General features: G+C 45.5%; 1 protein-coding gene across 2 annotated transcripts; it reads left to right on the top strand.

Annotated features, from left to right (window-relative positions):
• The first annotated feature begins 100 nt into the window (after window positions 1-100).
• On the top strand, window positions 101-17,368 carry LOC136439633 (uncharacterized). Of its 2 annotated transcripts, none has more exons than XM_066435103.1 (7): window positions 101-715; window positions 10,904-11,041; window positions 11,370-12,289; window positions 12,802-12,998; window positions 13,729-14,982; window positions 15,365-15,473; window positions 15,992-17,368. In XM_066435103.1, the coding sequence occupies exons 2-7, from the start codon at window positions 11,029-11,031 to the stop codon at window positions 17,222-17,224; spliced, it is 3,726 nt and encodes a 1,241-aa protein (XP_066291200.1). In that variant the 5' UTR covers window positions 101-715; window positions 10,904-11,028; the 3' UTR covers window positions 17,225-17,368. The 2 variants fall into 2 exon arrangements, with proteins under 2 accessions (XP_066291200.1, XP_066291199.1); XM_066435102.1 differs by lacking the exon at window positions 101-715 and adding an exon at window positions 3,634-3,849.
• Window positions 17,369-18,445: the final 1,077 nt, after the last annotated feature.

Raw genomic sequence — 18,445 nt, 5'->3', positions numbered from 1 at the left:
GCACTGTTTACTTTTAGCTTTGCACATTTTATGAGGGGTTACCCATGAATAGCGTGTCAGTGTGCTTACTGTAAGGTCTTTGTTGAAGGACGAACAGAGCGGTGTATTAAACAGTCACAGGAAAGTGTTGTTGGTGCATTTTAAGGTGTGTGATTGTGCTATATCTGTGAGTGGACGATGAAGATAGAAAGAACATACATGTAAGAATATTTAATTGTCAAACTATCAATCATGTTCTTTCATGGTTTTGTTTTAGAATTATGATCTTTCAACTGATGTGTGAATCCGTATCCAAATCTAACAGTGGTACCTAAGAATTCTTCAGCAATTGTACCGAATACAACGTAACTTTATTTAACATAATTTTACATGAATTTGTTATCATATATTATTTTATACAATTTCGTCCAATTTTATTACTATGCATGGACATACAACTTTACTTATCAACCTAAGTAGTAAAGTTAGTTTAATAGCTATACTCGTTTCTAGGTATACAAATAAATTTGCATAATTAGGCAAAATTGCACCATATACTTCAGGTACCTCTGTAGATTAGACAGACCAGACGTCATCTAGGCACGACATCGACCTTTGGACCGTGAGCACTCAAAAAGCCCAGACTCGGGGCTTCGTCGTCAGACCTGTGCAGACGCCGGTCGGTAGGGTGGTGACCCTGGGACCTGGGTACCGGTGGTTAGGGACTGAGCAAAAGGTTAGCATTCTTTATTCGTTTTATTCGTTAATGACTTCATTTTTTTAACTCTGCATGTTTTGTGTACGTTTATGTCTGTTTCAAGTGGAGAGTTCTGTCTTTGTTCTTTGTGATTAGGATTGATTCATGGTTAATGGTTGCAAGAGTAGTAATTGAACACCTGCACATCTTTTCAAATCAGACTGGGAGACCTAAATTGCATTATGTGTGCAAGCGTTACTGTAATTTTTACCATACCAAACCTATAAACGTCATATCAAATATATTGGAACTGTATATTTGTGCAGGCTTCCATATGTTAGTGAAAGAACTGAGATTGCTAAATCTTTCTGACTTGTACAAACCGTGATCTCAGATTAATTAGGCAACCACGTATTTGCTTTGCATTGTATTGTATTGTATTGTACTGTATTGTATTGGAGATGAAAAAAGCGTTTACCGGATCAGCTGTCTTGGTTCGGAAAACGAGAAATCCCTCGTTTTATTGTAACAGGAATACGGCCTGTTTGCTGACGTTGCATTCAGTATCACCCTCCCGGCCATAAAAGGTATGCAGCACGCTTAAAGCTTGTGTACACAGGTAGACACGTGAAGCCAGTATGGGCTGGTCGTGACTGACTAGTTATTGTGCCGGTTAGAACTGGTTGTAGATTATTCTTTTCTTGCTTTGAAACAATGCTGTTCTAGCCTGGGTGCCATCCGATTACTACCGGGGCTCCTACACTCAAACTTTTTGATTAAGGGCAGCGACCAGCGAGTGTCAGCCCCGGCCTATATGACCCTGGCTTCTTTCCAAGCTTTGGCTTTATTCAAAACATCATATCATAAATGTTGTGCTGGCTTGGTGAATATTAGACCTGTCATACTGCGCTTCCTAGATAATTACTTTTCTGCAACAAACCTCTTGCCTGGCGGACTGAAATTGGAAAAAAATCTGGCGATTGGCTAAAATCGGGGTCATAGCTCTCTCCCTCTCACTCTCTCTCAAGCTCCCTTTCTCTCTACATATATATGTCTTCTTAAAACGTGGTCACGCGGCACACGTGAACGTGGCTCAGCGAGAACGTGCCACTCTGCCACTCAGCAGTGCCGTGCCGCGTGTCCCTGCCTGCCCTCTGCGACCATTGGCCCTTGTGGCCTCATGTACACCAGCGTGCCCCTGTCATGGTTTATACTTGAATTCCAGCATTGCGTACATGTAGTACCTATGTGTCTATTTTTTAAAGATAAAGCTCAGAGGTGATGACGAGTTTTGGGGTTCTAAAATATCATTTTAAGTTATGTATGGACCTTAATTTTTTTCAGTTGGTACCTTATTGCAATACGATGATTTACACAAATCAGTATGAAATCATGATGCCGTCATCGAGAATAATAAATATGAGGCTACAGCCATTATTTTTAAAAATGCTTTCCTTGGCTTGTCCTTCGCTGTTTATTAATGATACCGTCCGAAATTGTACAATATCCCTTTCAGCTCATTGGGTCAATCATTAGCGCATTCAATAAGTTAGTAACGTTTAGGCAATTTCTTGCTTCGATAAACAGCAAAACAGATCGGTATTACAGCAGGTCTTTGTAATAAGCGGGGATTGCCAATAGTTGTGGACTCTGACCTCTTGCGGTTAGCGTGATTGATTTGGAGAGCTGGGGCGCCGGTGGTATTTGCTATTAGCGATAAGCAGCCTAGCGGCTATGGTATGCCGTGCAGCGTCGGTAATCTCCAAGCAGATATAAGGGTAGGAAGTAGTAACGTTAATTTTCCGATCTGCTGCTTTTTTGTGACAGTACTAAAGTTAGTAGTAGAGTTCTGTCAGAGAAAACAGCAGATCGGAAAACATTTCGGAGTTCCTACCCAACATCTGCTTGGTGTAAACCGTATTGGTAGTCTTTCAAAAATGTTTTATCCGTAAATATCTTCCAAGTTCCTCCTCAGTGGTACGTTCTGTTTTGCAGAGTCGGGCTTTGGCCACTTCAACAAGTTTACAGATACTAATCTCCAGGCATCTATTTGGGGACAAAATCGTTTCGGGCTCAAGATCTAATCAGCATCGGGGCCCAGTCAGCGACCGTTATGACTATGCCTTAGCCTGGGTACCATCCTCTGTAGTATAACCGCTGGCTAAATCTTTTCGCTTGCTAAATCCGTGGTTAGGAAGCGAAGCGGTTACAACGCGTATACGGATGATGGTACCAGGCTAGTTGTGCCTAGCAGTGCCTAGTATAATAATTAACGGATATACCCTTTTGTAGATGGACTCCTCGAGTGTCCGGCGTACCTACTTACTTTACTTTACTTTATCCTTCCGCTTATGCCTGGGGGGGCGTCGCGGGGAGATGTAGTCGACGTTCTGCTGCCAGGTGTGTGGCCTCCTGGAGTGTCATGCCGTGCGCACCGAGGGTCTCTGCTACTCCGTCTCTCCATCGGCGGCGAGGTCTCCCTCTGGCCCTTACTCCTGAGTGCCTGGCAGTGTAGGCTCTTAAAGCCGGTTGGGTGGTTGGCATTCTTGTCAGGTGGCCGAACCACTGTACCCTTTGTTTGGAACCTACACCATGTTTTTTTTGCCGAGACCAAACAGGGTACCCATTATATCACCGGGAAAAACATGATGTACCACTATGGTAAACCGTACATCTACAAAGGGCGTACATGTAATCGTAGACTTGTATTTTAGAGCAGCCAAGTACCGAGATGAATACATTTGCTGCATAATCACTAGTGCAGCGGGTATCAATAAGTATGAATAACTATATATACCTAGCACCAAGGAGTACCAAGGAGGTTTTAACCTCCTTACCCACTGGTAGTGGAACAGTCCGTGCAGTCTTTGTTTACTGCATGTCAGCTGGAGTCTGTCAACTTGCTAGGTAAGCAGAAAAGAGGCCACTAGGAAAGGATAGGTTATGGCATCACTTCGGCCCCAAGGCTACTGTCCTTTCTCATTGTTATGCAGTACGCAGAGGCCCATGTTTAGCTTGGAGCGGGGCCAAGTCAAGTGTTTTGGTCCGCCAGACCCTCGCCTTGGCATCTCGTCTTACTTAGGGTTACATCATCATCAGCTTTAGTACTAGTCAGCACACCGTTCAGTCAGGATTTGCAGAAGACGTCCACTCACTCTTGTGCACGCCATAAGGTGGGTAAAGTCCCCACTTTGATATGAAAACTTTGTAGTGAAAATCATTCATCTTGCAAAGGACCTCTTTGTCACTGCCTCTTGTCGTTTACAATTTTGTTTAGCGTGGGGCAGCCAGCAATGGCCGGCAGAGCGTAAAAGTGTAGCAGTACTAATGAGTAGAGTGGAGTAGAATTCCAGTACTAATGTGTTCACGTTGTTTGCCAAGTTCTGTGTTTATACGGTAAATGCATTTGCCATATACCCTGGTCAGTGGTTTGATCTCTTGTCGGCCCTGGCTATCTAACAACAGCTGGGATCGGACAAACACATAACAAAGCCGGGACGTTACTAAGTGCCAAACTTCTATCTAGCATGTACATATAGCGCCAGCACTTACTAAGAGATCTCTAACTCATGATCAGTAAATCAGTCCTGGCTCAAAGCCTATGAAACGCTGTCCTGAGTTTGATATGGATACCTGAACCGCGTCCGAAGTTTTAACTTAGGCCACAGCAAGTAATTTTTATGGATGACATCAGCGCGCTCATTAATTTTCGCCTGATTTCGAAATAAAAAACAAGAAATTTCATTGCCCTCCGACGGTAGTCAACATGCCAAAAATTGGCAAATATGTCGTAAACGTTGACAGTCTAAGGTGTTTCATTGCATATGAATACCCAGTGTAGTTCCTGCCCATTATGGTATAATAACAAGCTGTTTTCTGCATTTGTTCTAGCAAGGACATTAACGTTGGGTAACATAAATTCGCCATTTTTCCGATACTGGTTGACTGAAATCAATCTAGCAGAACAATAAACCATCCTTTTTTTCTATTATTCTGTCAGTATCATGTACTATCTTTGCACTAATCATATATATGGTAGATTTTGTCTCTAGTCGTGCTGACACCATAATATTTCAACTTGAAACTACCGTCCGCCGCACGCACAATGACGGTGTTGTCGGACAGGTGTGAACATTATTTCGGGACAGAAGATTCGTCTGGAATATCTTACCGCTAATTACATTTTATACAGCAGCTATTCGTTCCATCCTTGGCTTGAGGAGAGTGCTATGGATATAGACGTGTCAAAGTAAAAAAAAATACACACATTAGGCCTTCGGTAACATCCCGTTTGTTGAGTCGGTAGAACGTCACTCAAAGTCGATCCCCACCATCGTTAGCTGGATGCCGTTGAATTGGTAGTACTACTATGTCCATGTGTTTCTGCTTGTACTAAGAGCAAACTTTGAGGAAAATATCGCCATCAGTCCACGATCCCACACAACATTTAGACAAGAAAGTGTTCCTCGCAAACGTTTGTCGTCTGCCGAATAGCAGGATTCTGGGTAACGAATATGGCGGCGGGAAAATTCACCGTAGTGCCGTAGCCATTGGTTTTAGCAACAAAGAGGCGTTTTGATGATTAATCACACTTAGAGTCCAGTTGTAGGTTAGCAAAAGAGATTCTAATAAGTTGTATTGTAAATAATTGTGTTGAGCAGGAAGCGGATGTGACATTTGTCTTATAAACCCGCGAACAACTATGTAGTATAATTCTCCCACGAAGCCCTAAGACTGTGACAATAACGGACGGAGAGCTTTTGACGTAGCCAACTTCTAATGCATAGTTATCGAAGCTTTTCAGACAGTGTTCTGAATACGTTAATCTGTCAAGTTTGCATTTCTAGCGGTATTACTGATGTTGCATCTAGCACATATCCCTAAATACCCCGTTTTCGAAAAATCACGAATTTAAGTACCCCGCGAATTTATGTTACCCAACGTTATATAAATAATGGGGGGAGGGTCTAGTTAATTGAGCTGTATACACACTTGGTGTTTCATCGCATATGAATTCCCAGTGTAGTTGCTTCAGATGATGGTACAACAAGCTCTTTTCTGCATTTGTTGTAGTTAGTCTATTGAGATGTATACACATCTACAAGGAAATGTTTACATTAAATCAAGGAGGTTTTATATTACATGTATATATGAAACCTTATTGGTTGAATACAGGAATAAAAGACCTGTTGGTCATTATATCATATTTTGTCACCTCAATTCTTTTTAACAAGACTTATGATCTCAAAATTTGAAAATATAGGACTCTTGTTTTTTTTGGCCCGCCTTGTTTTTTTTTCGCCCTATCTCATTAATTTTGGAGTCTGCGGAGGATGTCATCCATAAAATTTACTTGCTGTGGCCTTAATATAATAGACTAGTGAATTCTGTGTGACACATTGGTTCATAGGAACTATTTCCAATGACCGTAGATTGTTAACTTTTCGTGGTGAATTTTACGGCGGCGAAGGACTTTTCAAAGTGATCAATTTTGGCTTTGTTATAAATAGTGGACGTTGTTGTGAAAAGCAAATAATGGAGATTGATAACTTGAAACTCTTGATTGATAGAAAATGGGGCGTTGTCGCATCACTCTGGGTCACTCGATGGTCAACATGGCTGGTGACCTGTAGCCTAGATTTCAGACCACGGAGGGCAATTCTTTTGTCCTAATTATCATATTGAAGCTTTGATAAAGCTGACGGGTTCAGTTTAGGGTCGTGGAAGACTGGGCTGTATTGATAATGTCAAAGGTATTTCATGGCCGTGGTTCACTGTTCATTGTATTTGTCGGAAAGAGCGAGGGGAATTTCCTGGTACAATGAACCTGTAAAAACTGTAAAAAGAGTCTGTCTTCTGTGTCACGGCCAGTGGAAGGGGTCCGGCATCCAGGCTAGATCAAGCAAAACAGTAATTGTCTCCGTGAACGTTGATGGCTAACATGATTACGGTTAGTTAGACAGCTTGTCTTTCGCTGGATCAGTAACTATTGAGTATCAGTCAATCGATTTGGCCACATTCTACTATCGTTTCATCCACAAGAGGAATCTGGCCGATCGTTGTAGACTTTGTGTTTAAGAAGTAATTTCTTAGGAGTTTTTGCCCGTACTAGAACGTACTCAACGCTGTGTTGGCGTAACGGTTAGGGTGTTTGGTCCAGAATCCAGAGGTCCTGGTTTCGAATCCTCTGGCAAGCCACAGATGTTATGCACTCGACCTAGGTGTAAAAATAGGTACCTGGCTTCGGTTGGGGAAGTAAAAGGTGGTGGAAGTAGAGGGTTGGACTCTGCTTTCCAATACCGAGCCCTAGACACGGTGGATAACAACCCACTGCCCCAACGTTTAAGGCTATGGAACTACCTTCACCCACCTACCTTTAGAGCGTTAGAGAGTATTGCCTTTGCCCCTCATCTTGGCATTGCTTTGCGCATGCGTCGTCTCAGAGGAAGGCCCCGAGCTGGACAGGCTAACTGTCTCCAGATGACCGGATCATGAGCTTGCCAAGTCTTCAGGTCTGCTAAGTCTGGTGCTTTTAGTTGTGTTCCGACGAATGAATCGGTTCAAGCCTAGTAGCCAAGTGAGTTCTCGGGCCAGATACTTGTATATGCAATTAGATAGTTGGTTATAGATGCTTGAAATGCCACCAGCATTTCCCATCGACACCCCGAATGTCTTTTGAGTTTTCTGTAGGAATTTGACACCTGTATTAAAGCTTACTAGTAATCTATAGCGCGTCTGATACTGACCAATGCCGTACATAGACAAAAACGTTGCAAAGTTATGTATGTTGTAGACAAGTTATATTAGTAGACTTGAATAATGTACTTTACACCCAGAACGAAATTTCCGACTTCCTCCATGACGCTTAATGGTGTAATGGTTACTGTGATTGGCTCAGAACCCAGAGGTCTTGGGTTCGAATCCTCTGGAATGGGGAAAATGGGTGTCTGTAAGAATGGGCATCTTTAGAAATGGGCTTCGGTTGGGGAGGTAAAGGGCGGTAATAGTAGAGAGTTCGCCTAGACACAGGGAATCAATAACCCACTTCCCCTATGGCCCTCAAAAAGGCAATGGGACTACCTTTGCCATGAAGCCTATGGCATGACTTTTGAAGTTCAAAGTGAACGGTGTTGCGTAAAGAAACAAAGTCTATAGTAGTCCACGGTTACCTGTGTCATACTTAACGATTGATCGATATTTACCTCTTAAGTCGGTGTGCGTTGCCAAATTGTAATCCGACCCTAGCTGTTCCTAAACACTCCATTCATTTCTGGCGATCACAGTTCACTGACACTGGCCCCCTGTAACTTAGAACTTAAAGGAAATGTAGGGCAAAGTTGAGATGTCCTCAGCCCAACAGGAGAACGCGTGTCACGTGACACGAAACGTGAGCACGTCTCAGAGTAGGGTCATCTCCGGTCACAGAATGTCCATAGAAAACGAACTAGGTGTTTGTGTGCATTTATATACAGCGATGCATCGTCGATGAATTTGGATTGGATATGCAAAGCAAATGTGCGTCTGTTTCCCCCGTAACTCCGCAGTCCTGTTGAGATCCGTTGGCTCAGTGCTGAGGCAAGCAGGCGTTGACAGACATAAAATCGTTTTAAAGTGGTGGACCACGAAAGGTCCAAGTCTCGGCGCAAATGGTTCGGAACTTAAGGTCCTTAAGAAGAAGTAGGGCAAAGGTGAAACGTCTTCGGCCTTACACTGAAGGACGCGGGTCACGTCTCACGAAACCTGAGCAAGTTCAGTTTGCAGGGTTATTGCCGGTCATAAAGTCTGTAGTTGGAACGTAAATCCCCGGTTACACATAGCCAAACATGGCTCCCAACCACCTGCGTATCAAGATTGGCGGTATGTCGGGAGCAGTCTGGCCAGTTTTACACGTAGATTAAACTTTGACTCCCAAACACAGCCTTGCGACTACCGTCTTACTCCCAACCACCAGCCAACCCATTCCAGACCCCCCCACCCCCCCTCCGTCCACACAGGCGAACACCAGCCGACCACAGCCGACCTACTCCCGATCCCAACCATGGTTGGGGGAAGGCCGGAAGACCATGTTCGGTTATGTGTAGCCGGGCGCAATATATATTTATATATAAACACCAGGCAGCCAAGTTTCCCTTGTTCCCGTGTGCTGAGTAGGCAGAACTTGATAGTCAATGATGTCATGCTTAGGGGGCGGACCGCGAAGGGGTTCATCACGAAAGTACAAATGTGAAGGACGTCTGAAAGGCACAAGACAAGAATGACTGAGTACTCACAACTATCAAAATCATCGGGCTTGTCCGTGCTAGTATTATTTTTTTTCTAATTTGCCAATGGAAAACGTGATATAAAGAGACCCACCAAACTTAGGTACCCTTAAATCTATATGATCCACCGTAACCAAAAGCATTTTTCGTTGACGTAAATATCAAACTGCTCATGCTGAGTAAGCATAGCGGACTAATGGTTAATCTCCAAGCAGATGTTTTGGATGGCTAAATCATTACGTTTCCATGACAAAACGTTTCTGTGACAAACCATTTGTGAGACACCGTTTCTGTTACAAGCCGCTTTCCTAGTGCAAAACAGTTTGTTAGATTGTGACTTTACCACAGAAACGGGCAGTTTGATAAAACATAACAATGTAGCCTCCATCACATCTGCTTGGAGATTAGCAAGAGGCACGGGGCAATGTTTCCCCCGTCGTGCGCCCCCGACCCTGTCCTGACGGGCAGAGGTGAAGGCCCGGGAGGCTCCCCGGCTTGTTTAGTTCCTATCGCGCACACCTTCCGCCGTGTTTTGTGTACTTACGTGTCTGGATAAACCGCAAGGTTCAAAGTTTTGGCTAGCAACCTTGGGGCTTTGATTACGGCTTTGCAGATTTTACAAAGATGATGTTTAGATCGATCTTTCGTAGAGCAGATATATGTAACCTTGAATCTGAAGTTTTTATTACAGCTTTGCTGCTCTTAAGATGATGATTTAGATCTTTTGTAGGCAGATTTCTGTCCATGTCTGAAAAATGCAACCATGAGTGTTCACTCTAAGACCAAAGTAGAATACGATAGGAAGGAAGTCTTTGTGACAAGCCTAGTAAAGCCTATTGTTTTAAGCGAAGAACAAATATTTCTGTCTAAACCTTAAGAGGTCCCCTCGGAGAGAATAATAACCATAAAGACACAGGACACCAATGGTGATGTCTTACCCAATACAACGTCTCATTATCAATACTGGCGTCATAACTCGTAAGTTGTAGACAATTCTGCAAGTTTTGACTGGTTTTACATGAACAGTTTTGACGAATATTCATAGTGAAACATCCAGGGCTGTGTTGGCCGTAGAAGTCGGATTTTATAATCGGGCTAAAGTTAACAGATGTCTTATTTCCAGAATCAACGAAGATAAGAAATGAAAATCTAAAAGTATTTTTAAGATTCTTGCCAGAGCAAATATTGCCGATGACATTCGGAAATAGTAGGGGTGACCCGGTGTGCTTGGCACAAACGCGAGCCGTAGTGAAGCCGCATTGCACCATAAGCAACTACAAAAACATCATGCTTCACCTCAATTGAGGATGGCTGCTTTATTTTAACGAAGCCTGATTTGCCTTGCAAATGCTGACTTTGACATACCACAAACACAAGGCGGTTTATACCAGTCTGTATTTGATATTAAACAGATAAACACTACATGTGTAATATTCCCACTCTACGCCTGCGCAGTAGTCCTCATCTGTGGTTACTTCTTCGGTCAGTTATTTTTCCAACTTATGACGGACGTATTGTTAATTAACGTTGGTCCCCGGTTAACACGACGGTCAAAACATTGTACCGCCGTTGCAACAAGTCAGTGTGTACTGTTTACTTAGTCGTCTGTGGTCACGTTTAAAGTTCAGGTTAAAATCAGTGGTATGTCGGTAATGTGTGTCCGCATCAGTGTGACAAATGCAACTAAGGACAACCGTTAGAAAGAAAACAAGAACATTTACAACCTTCTAAATATATAGGTTCGTCAGCTGTTTTAACTTAGTACTGGCCTAAAGCTCTCACCCCTGCCCGAGTTGGACCGTAGAAACTCATAAATGGTGACTAGTTTACTGTATACTATGTAGCGCGCGGCGGCGTAAGCTCAATCGCGCTTGCGCATGTAAACCCCCAGTTGCACATGTACAAATTTTTCACGTGTACATGTCAGCGCTTGGTCAGAGTGACTTACTGTGTTTCCACACTGCAGGTGGCACCAGGCGCTGCTACAGGAGGTACGGATCTACGCTGGCCGTACAGCCGTAACTCTCACTCCCACCACGTTTTCCTTCACTTCGCTACTATTGGCATCGCTGCCAAAGTCAAGTTCAATACATGGCTGCTACGGGTTCGTATTGTTTTCAACTTTTAATAGTACAGATTCTGTGACACGTAGTGTGTTACCTCCGACTTGGCTGGCGGTAGTGCTAGTTCTAGGTCGGCTTTAATACTTTAGAATGAATGATTTATTCACCGCAAAGAAAGTTTGTGGTGTGACATAGAGTTTTGCTGCCTGTCGCTGTTTAATTTGTTTTTATTCAATTTTTGTTTTCTACCAGGGTGTCTCACTCAGTGTCTAGTCACTGCTTTCAGTGACGCCCTGATAAGACATTGCAGCAATACATGACCAGAGAAGTTACAACCAAATAGATAACCGTAACATCTTTGTCCGTCAGGTATCCGTTTACCTGGCCGTCTGCTGACGCGGAAGACCATCATCGTTCTGCTGACCCTCGCAATGATCATCGTCCTGATCAACGTCCGTCTGGACATGGTCGGGCCCGTGGCCCTGAAGTCTGTTCTCAGGCTAGCCGGCGGAGGCTGCAGGTTAGACATCACCTATCCCGACACCGTGCCCGTGGGCGCCCCGTTCCCCGTGAAGATCGAGATCACCGGCGGGAGTATCCGCTCCATCCCCCGAGCCGAGGCGTCTGTGGTCGTCGGTGACTCCCCCGGTAGGACGGTAACCCTGTACTACGGCATCGGTACGACCAACCTGACCCTCACGAGGGAGGGAGCATGGGACGTCCTGGTGTCGGTCAGCGGGAGACTGGCGTACTCCGCGGGCGGGAGAGTCGCGGACGAGTCGTGTACGGAACAGTTCTCCGTCAAGGCGGTCAACCTCGACGACCCGACCGTCGAGACGAAGAGAATCCAGGGGGGAACCCTGAACAACGCCGCGCTGCAGTGGACCAAAGGCTTCGTGGTGATAGAGGGCGCTGTTACGGTACCGGCCAGCAGTCAACTGATAGTAAACCCTGGGGTTGTCGTTCTCATGAAACCCGACGCACGGATAGAGGTTCTCGGCGAAGCCAAGTTAGGAACTAAAGAAGGGCAACCTATAGTCATCACCAGCTATCCCTCCGGCAGTAGCGAGGTAAAGCCATGGAACCAGCTTCTATTCGGAAGGTACGCCATAGGAATTCTGCATAACGCGTGGTTCCTACAAGGGGGCGCAAGTGCACACTCCAACTTCGGTAACTTGGACACACAGAGGGTGATACATGGTGAGGAAAGTTCGGACATCGCTTTCATCGGGGGAGGAATCATCGACAACGTAGGCGGCGCTATCGGTGGTGAACGTTGCAGACTCCAAGTAAGACTTTAGATTTGCTTCACAGCACTGGTATTATCCATTCTCTGAAACACAAATGTAGAAAACATTTAGTAAAAGTCAAGTGATGTACATGATGACGATATGCTCCATTCTTACGATGTCAAGCGAATGACGCTGGATCTACTCTCTCTCTCTCTCTCTCTCTCTCTCTCTCTCTCTCTCTCTCTCTCTCTCTGCTCTCTTTCTCTGCTCTCTCTCTCTCTCTCTCTCTCTCTGCTCTCTTTCTCTGCTCTCTCTCTCTCCTCTCTCTCTCTCTCTCTCTCTCTCTCACAATTTCTTACCTTTCTCTATCTCAATTTTCCCTCTCTCTCTTCCTCTAGTCTCTATCATACTAGTTACGCTGGCTATAGAGAGAATATTTGCCAGGGGATATTGGCCACCACATGATTTCATTTGCAGCGACGCTGTTAAGACCTTCCCGTGGACTAACTCTCCTGGCCAGTTATTCCTTTTGCCGAATTCTACGAACCATTCTGTTTTTCCCTATGTAGGTGCACAGGGCTGTGATATCCAGGTGTAACGGAGGCGGCTCGGTGCAGCAGGCCGTGGTGACCCTACAGAACGTTCACGTGACCGAGATCGGCCAATACCAGACCAGCTCCTCATCACATCTCACCGGAGACGGCTTCACTTTCTACTCCTCGCGGATCACTCCGCCGGACAGCGAATTCTCCAAAATATCCAACAGGTAAAATGGTTAATTTACAAACGTCCATAACCATTTGTCAATTGTTCTTTTCATAGTCAACGTGCGTGGTACTTTGACGCCAAAATCTATAATCTTAAAGGCAACCAAAGCAATATTAGTGCCCAAATAATGAAAATAAAATAATGTTGAAATCTTTATGGTAGTGACATTTACTAACACTGTTAGCTCATTTTCGTAGTAACGTCAAACTTTGAGCACTTTATAACCGCACCAAAACGTGCCGTACGATGATCCCCTTAGTTTCGCGCCTACAAAAACCCCAGAGACGATTTCCAGTGAGTTCTCACATCACAACGACAGCGTATTTTTTTTTCCTCATGGATGTCCCTATACATTGTGATAGTGTTGTTTGAACAAATCAGGTATAGAGATGACTAAATAGATCAGACCTTCAAAATTCACAATTTTCAGGCCCTAATATTGCTTGGGTTTCCTTTAAAGCCGCTTTTATCAATGACTTGATAATCCCCTAATTATACATGTTTAAGAAATGAATTTGTGTCTCCCTTTGCTTACGCTTGCATTAGATCATGAAGACAATGGAGCTAAGGTACATGTGTTTTCCATTACTCAAAATAACATATTCTCATTTACATTGTTTTTCTGGGGTTATGTTCTTGTAAGTCGTGTAATAATACGTCAATCAAAAAAGGTGATTTGCCAAAACCCAAAACGTACTATTTCATGGGAGTAATTTTGCTATTCCCAGTGTGTTTGCTGTGGGCGGAGGGCTGGGTATTCACCACAAAGGCACCAACCTCGTCATCGAGTCCACCATCGTCGAGGACTTCCGGCGGTCGTGTGTCGTCACTTCCGGCGAGAAGTCTCGCGTGACCATCAGGAGCGCCATCATGCGGAACTGCCGCGTCGGCCTTCAGCAGAGCTACGGCCAGCCCAGCGTCACCCTGTCCAACAGTGCCGTGGTCAACAACGAGGTTGGGATATGGTACGGCGACGAGAACGTCGAATACGGCGGGGAAATCGAGTTGGAGAATACGCTGGCCATGGGAAACGCTGAGAAGAACTTGAAAGTCTACAGCAACGGAGTTGAGAGGGCCGACGCCGACCGGGGCTCGGAAAACGTGCGGCTGAAGTGCTTCTTCGTCAACAGCGAGTCGGTGAAGAGGAAGGCTCGATCCCAGTTCACCTTGGTGGAGAAGAAACATTCTCCGTGTCTGCAACCAAAGATCTCTCTCAACCACTCCGACTGTGACATCGCGCTGAGCCTGCCGCACGGGAAGTGTCTGTGGTCCGAGTATAACCCCGAAACACTGAGCGGCGTCAGACTCGAGCGGCTGGACCTCTGTCAGGAATGCTGTAAAGAGACGTCCGAGCTAACTTTCGGAAACTTCGACCATTGGCGGATGCTGAACATCCAGAACCGGAAGGGTGCTACCATCCACACGGGGCAGGAGGTAGAGACAAGGGAGGAATGCGGCGTGTCCTTCGCCGCCGACTTGTACCAGTACACGGACAGCGACTGCCAGAAGACCAAGGTACAACTCAAGTCCGTCTTCAGCAACATCCTCCACTTTCAGGGCGAGAGCCATCTTCGAGAACTCAAGGCGCACTACTTCGACAGAGTCATGAAGACGTCTCTAACCCCTCCTTCATTTGGCATGATTCTCGACTTTTCCAACATCATGGACAAGAACGCGTCCGCCCTGGCCAGGGAAGACGTCGACTGCACGCTCAGCGACCGTAACGAGAACGGCGTGTCGGCCTTCGTCACCGCCTGGCTGCCCGACATCGGCATGTACACCCGCCTGTCCGTGCTCCTAGCTGACCTGGTTCACCCCAAGAACTTCTTCACCTACGTGCCGTTCCTGTACCTGGCCAACTGCATGAAGTCCGGCCACTCCCACTTCGCAGATAAGGAGACCAACAACTACGTCCTGATCGACAACGACCGCTGTCTGGTGCCGGAGAGGGTAGCTTCGGGGGACATGCCGCCTGCCTACAGGTATCTGTCATTCATTCACTCATTCATTCATTCATTCATTCATTCATTCATTCAGTCATTCAGTTATTCAGTCATTCAGTCATTCAGTCATTCAGTCATTCATTCGTTCATCTTTTTTTCTCCATTTTTCATGCTGGTGTATTGCACTCCAAAACACCTCCAATGACCATTGGCAATGTTGATGGGCAGTCGTATATACTACAGGAGCTCGAGTCTCAACATCTTGCACATATATAGTGAAGGAAGGGCATCTGTTTGAATTTTGCGTTCATAAATGCAACAAACGTGTCATCTATGATAACGCAAAATGATAACGCAATTCAGCACATCTGCAGTTTGAAACTGACGCGTAACACAAGTATAACTACACCATTCTGTGCAGGTACCGCCTTGATCGTCTGTCTGACATCCTCTTCACCAAGAGCCATGTCTGCAAGGTTCCAGAGGAGATGATAGAGAGGCTCAAACTCGCCACTTCCGTATCTTCTAAGGTAGCCGTGTATACACGTTAATAGAGATGAATACTCAGCACAGTTGCAGTTACGTTTGCTCTTCACGAAAACAACTTTTGGCTAAGCATGTATTTTCGGCCACCAAAACTGCATGAGCATTTCGTTTCTTTCGCATAACCAGACGTGACCCGCCTTTAGGTATGTCACTGACAGCAGTTTTGTACAGTTTATACAAGCTAGGTATGACTGTAAGGTTTCATTCCTCAGATTGGGGTGGCCCCCTACTGTCTCCGATAAGTGTGGTGGGTTCTTTGACGTGCTTGAGGTTTGACTCTCCTCAAACACGGGACCCCCGGCTTTACGTCCCATCCGAGATGACGTTCCTAACCAAAGCTATGTAATCATTTTCAGCTGAGTGGAGAGGAAATGGGTGTTAAGTGTCTTTTTCAAGAGAACAACATTTATTCAAACCTAGAACCTAGAAGTAAATAACGCTAACCACTAGGCCACCTTTCTATGTCGTAACTACACGTTTGAATCTACCACTCTCTCCTCAGGTACCTAGTCTGGGCATCCAGTTTAAGGACGAAGTTCTCGCGGACAAGGTTATGGCACCCCTCCTGGTGAAGGAGGACCCTGAGATCTACGAGGAAGTCGACGGCAGGGCGTCAACTCTGCTGGCTGAATACAACAGCCTCTGCGAGAACAACGACGTCGACAAGTTCGACAACAAACTCAGAGACGTGTACAAGACTTCGGCCATCAAGCACACGTACATTGTGGAAGGACGGGACTACATCCTTGTCAACTTTGCAGACGATGACCTTGCGTATCTCAAAGTCGTCAGCGACGGACCCAGGAAGCAAGTCGGCGGTCAGCTGTTCAACGGCGGGCTGGCCGAACTGGTGTCGTACCACGTCGATCGTCTTGTCGGGCTCGGTCGCGTCCCTGTCGCCGCGTCTCGCCGTCTCCTTCTCGACGGGTCCGTCGTCCTTAAAGGGGTGATTAACGCGCAAGGAGAAGTCGTCCAAGACTTCGAGAAAGATCACACTACCCTCGGCCGGTACCTCTCGGACGTTCAGACAAAGAACATCCGTGCCAACGGCAGTGTTGAATGGATAGCCAGCCAACTTCGCCACGACCCAGCCGAAAAACACCCCATCCTTGACGTCGTAGTCGTCGGAAAGATCAAGGATCTTAAGCAGGACATCAAGCTCAGCAACCAAGTGAAGAACTTCCTGAATCACGACGCCTGGTTTAGCGACCTCAAACGATTGGGCATCACCCGGCAAATGACATGGGACATTATGGACATGCATCTCCTTGACTTCTTGTTGCACAATCCCCACAGGACGACGTTCGCCACGTCGGAGCTCCGACTGGTCTCGTACGATAACACTCGGGCGTTTTCGGCAGACATCGGCGGCAAGGTGTGCGAACCGCTTCTACGCTGTCCTCCCGTGTTTTACTCGTCAGTAGAAGGCGGAGAGAAGTCGGGATGTCCGGCGAGCTGCCCTACTAACATGGAAGATGGAGACAAGAACCAAAACTGTCGCTTCAGAAGAGGAACGTTTGAGCGCATTCGCAGAGGCTCGGAGGCTGCCGCCGAAAAAGACAACTTAGTGAATAAACTAAGAAAAGCGCTTTCGAGCGAAGCAATCAACGTTAACTCTCATAAAGACTACTTCGGTCGCTATGACTTGTATGAAGGGTTCCAAAACAGAATAGCCCACTTGTCGTCACACGTAAAAAGATGCATGGAAAAATATGGCGAGTATGTATTTGTGTAATGAGTAGACATATCTAAAAGTACCACTATTTCACACATGGGTGCTTTCAATGAAAGATATTACTGCTTTTCTAATTCCGACGGTCGAATGTGTTGCGTTAAGGTCTTTAACTGCACGAAACATGCAAAGCTTTTAATATCTGAAGTGGAAAATGAAATACATGTGGTTCAAAGGCCCCATTCCACTAGACGGCGATCGCACTGCGACCTCGCTGCGACGGAAATTAGATTTGTGTAACCCTTGTTTCATAATTGAAATATGATAAAAAGTATAACTGAAAAGACAACAAAACACACAAAGCGTAAACTGTTGGTTTTTATCTATGAAATTCGTTGAGCGCTCTGTCAAATTTTCTGTCGCAGCGAGTTCACCGCCCCAGCGGAATGGGGGTACAGGTAGTCAAATTCCGTCTAGGTTGATTACACCGCCCCCCCCCCTCAGGGACTCTCATTGCGACTTTAGATGGATGTAGACTATATCGGATCCAATTGAAGACAATTACGCTGGTTTATTCCGAGGAAGCGGTCTGTCACAATGTGATTGATATTCTCTATGGGCCGGCGATGCTACCTTATTAATAGGGTACTTGATTGTTAGTACACACGACTGAGCGGGTAATTATGGCGTGTGCGAGGCATGGTGACATTGGGATGATACGTGCCTTGCATCGGGTTACGTGCGAAGTGGGAAATTCCGTTTTTTTCCTCCCAACTGTTGGAACTCGTTGTCATCAAATACAGTTTGGGCGTCGTCATTAGATAGCTTTAAAAAGCAATTGGATTGAGACGTTTATGTGTGACAGGTCGTTCGGTGTGATATAAAACTAGTCGCCGCCACGTGCCTGTGAAGCTGGTGTGTCACGCCAAACGACGCTTATACTAACTCTGGAAACTTCAGATTCTGAGAATGCCGGGAGCTGCGCAAAGCAGCTGTAGCGTGGTGTATGATACATGGCGAACCTGTTCTCTTCTGTGCCGCACGCACACGGACTTGTACCAATACAGCAACATTCATAACAAACAAAAACACAAGTATATACCAGTTCAACAGACATATAAGGTGCTATTAGAACATGTGACAGATAGTACATACATGTTTATTTACAGCCACATGTCCTACTCTACGTCAGTATTTTTTGTTGAGTACATACAACCACAGTTTATAAATGACCTCTAGACTTAATTAATTTGAAGGTCATTTGGAGAAAAACGCCAATATTTC

The sequence above is a fragment of the Branchiostoma lanceolatum genome, chromosome 8 (genome assembly GCF_035083965.1).
Source record: "Branchiostoma lanceolatum isolate klBraLanc5 chromosome 8, klBraLanc5.hap2, whole genome shotgun sequence".
In the NCBI taxonomy this organism is placed as follows: Eukaryota; Metazoa; Chordata; class Leptocardii; order Amphioxiformes; family Branchiostomatidae; genus Branchiostoma; species Branchiostoma lanceolatum.
Note: the sequence above shows the minus strand (reverse complement) of the source record. Positions and strands in the feature narration are given on the sequence as shown.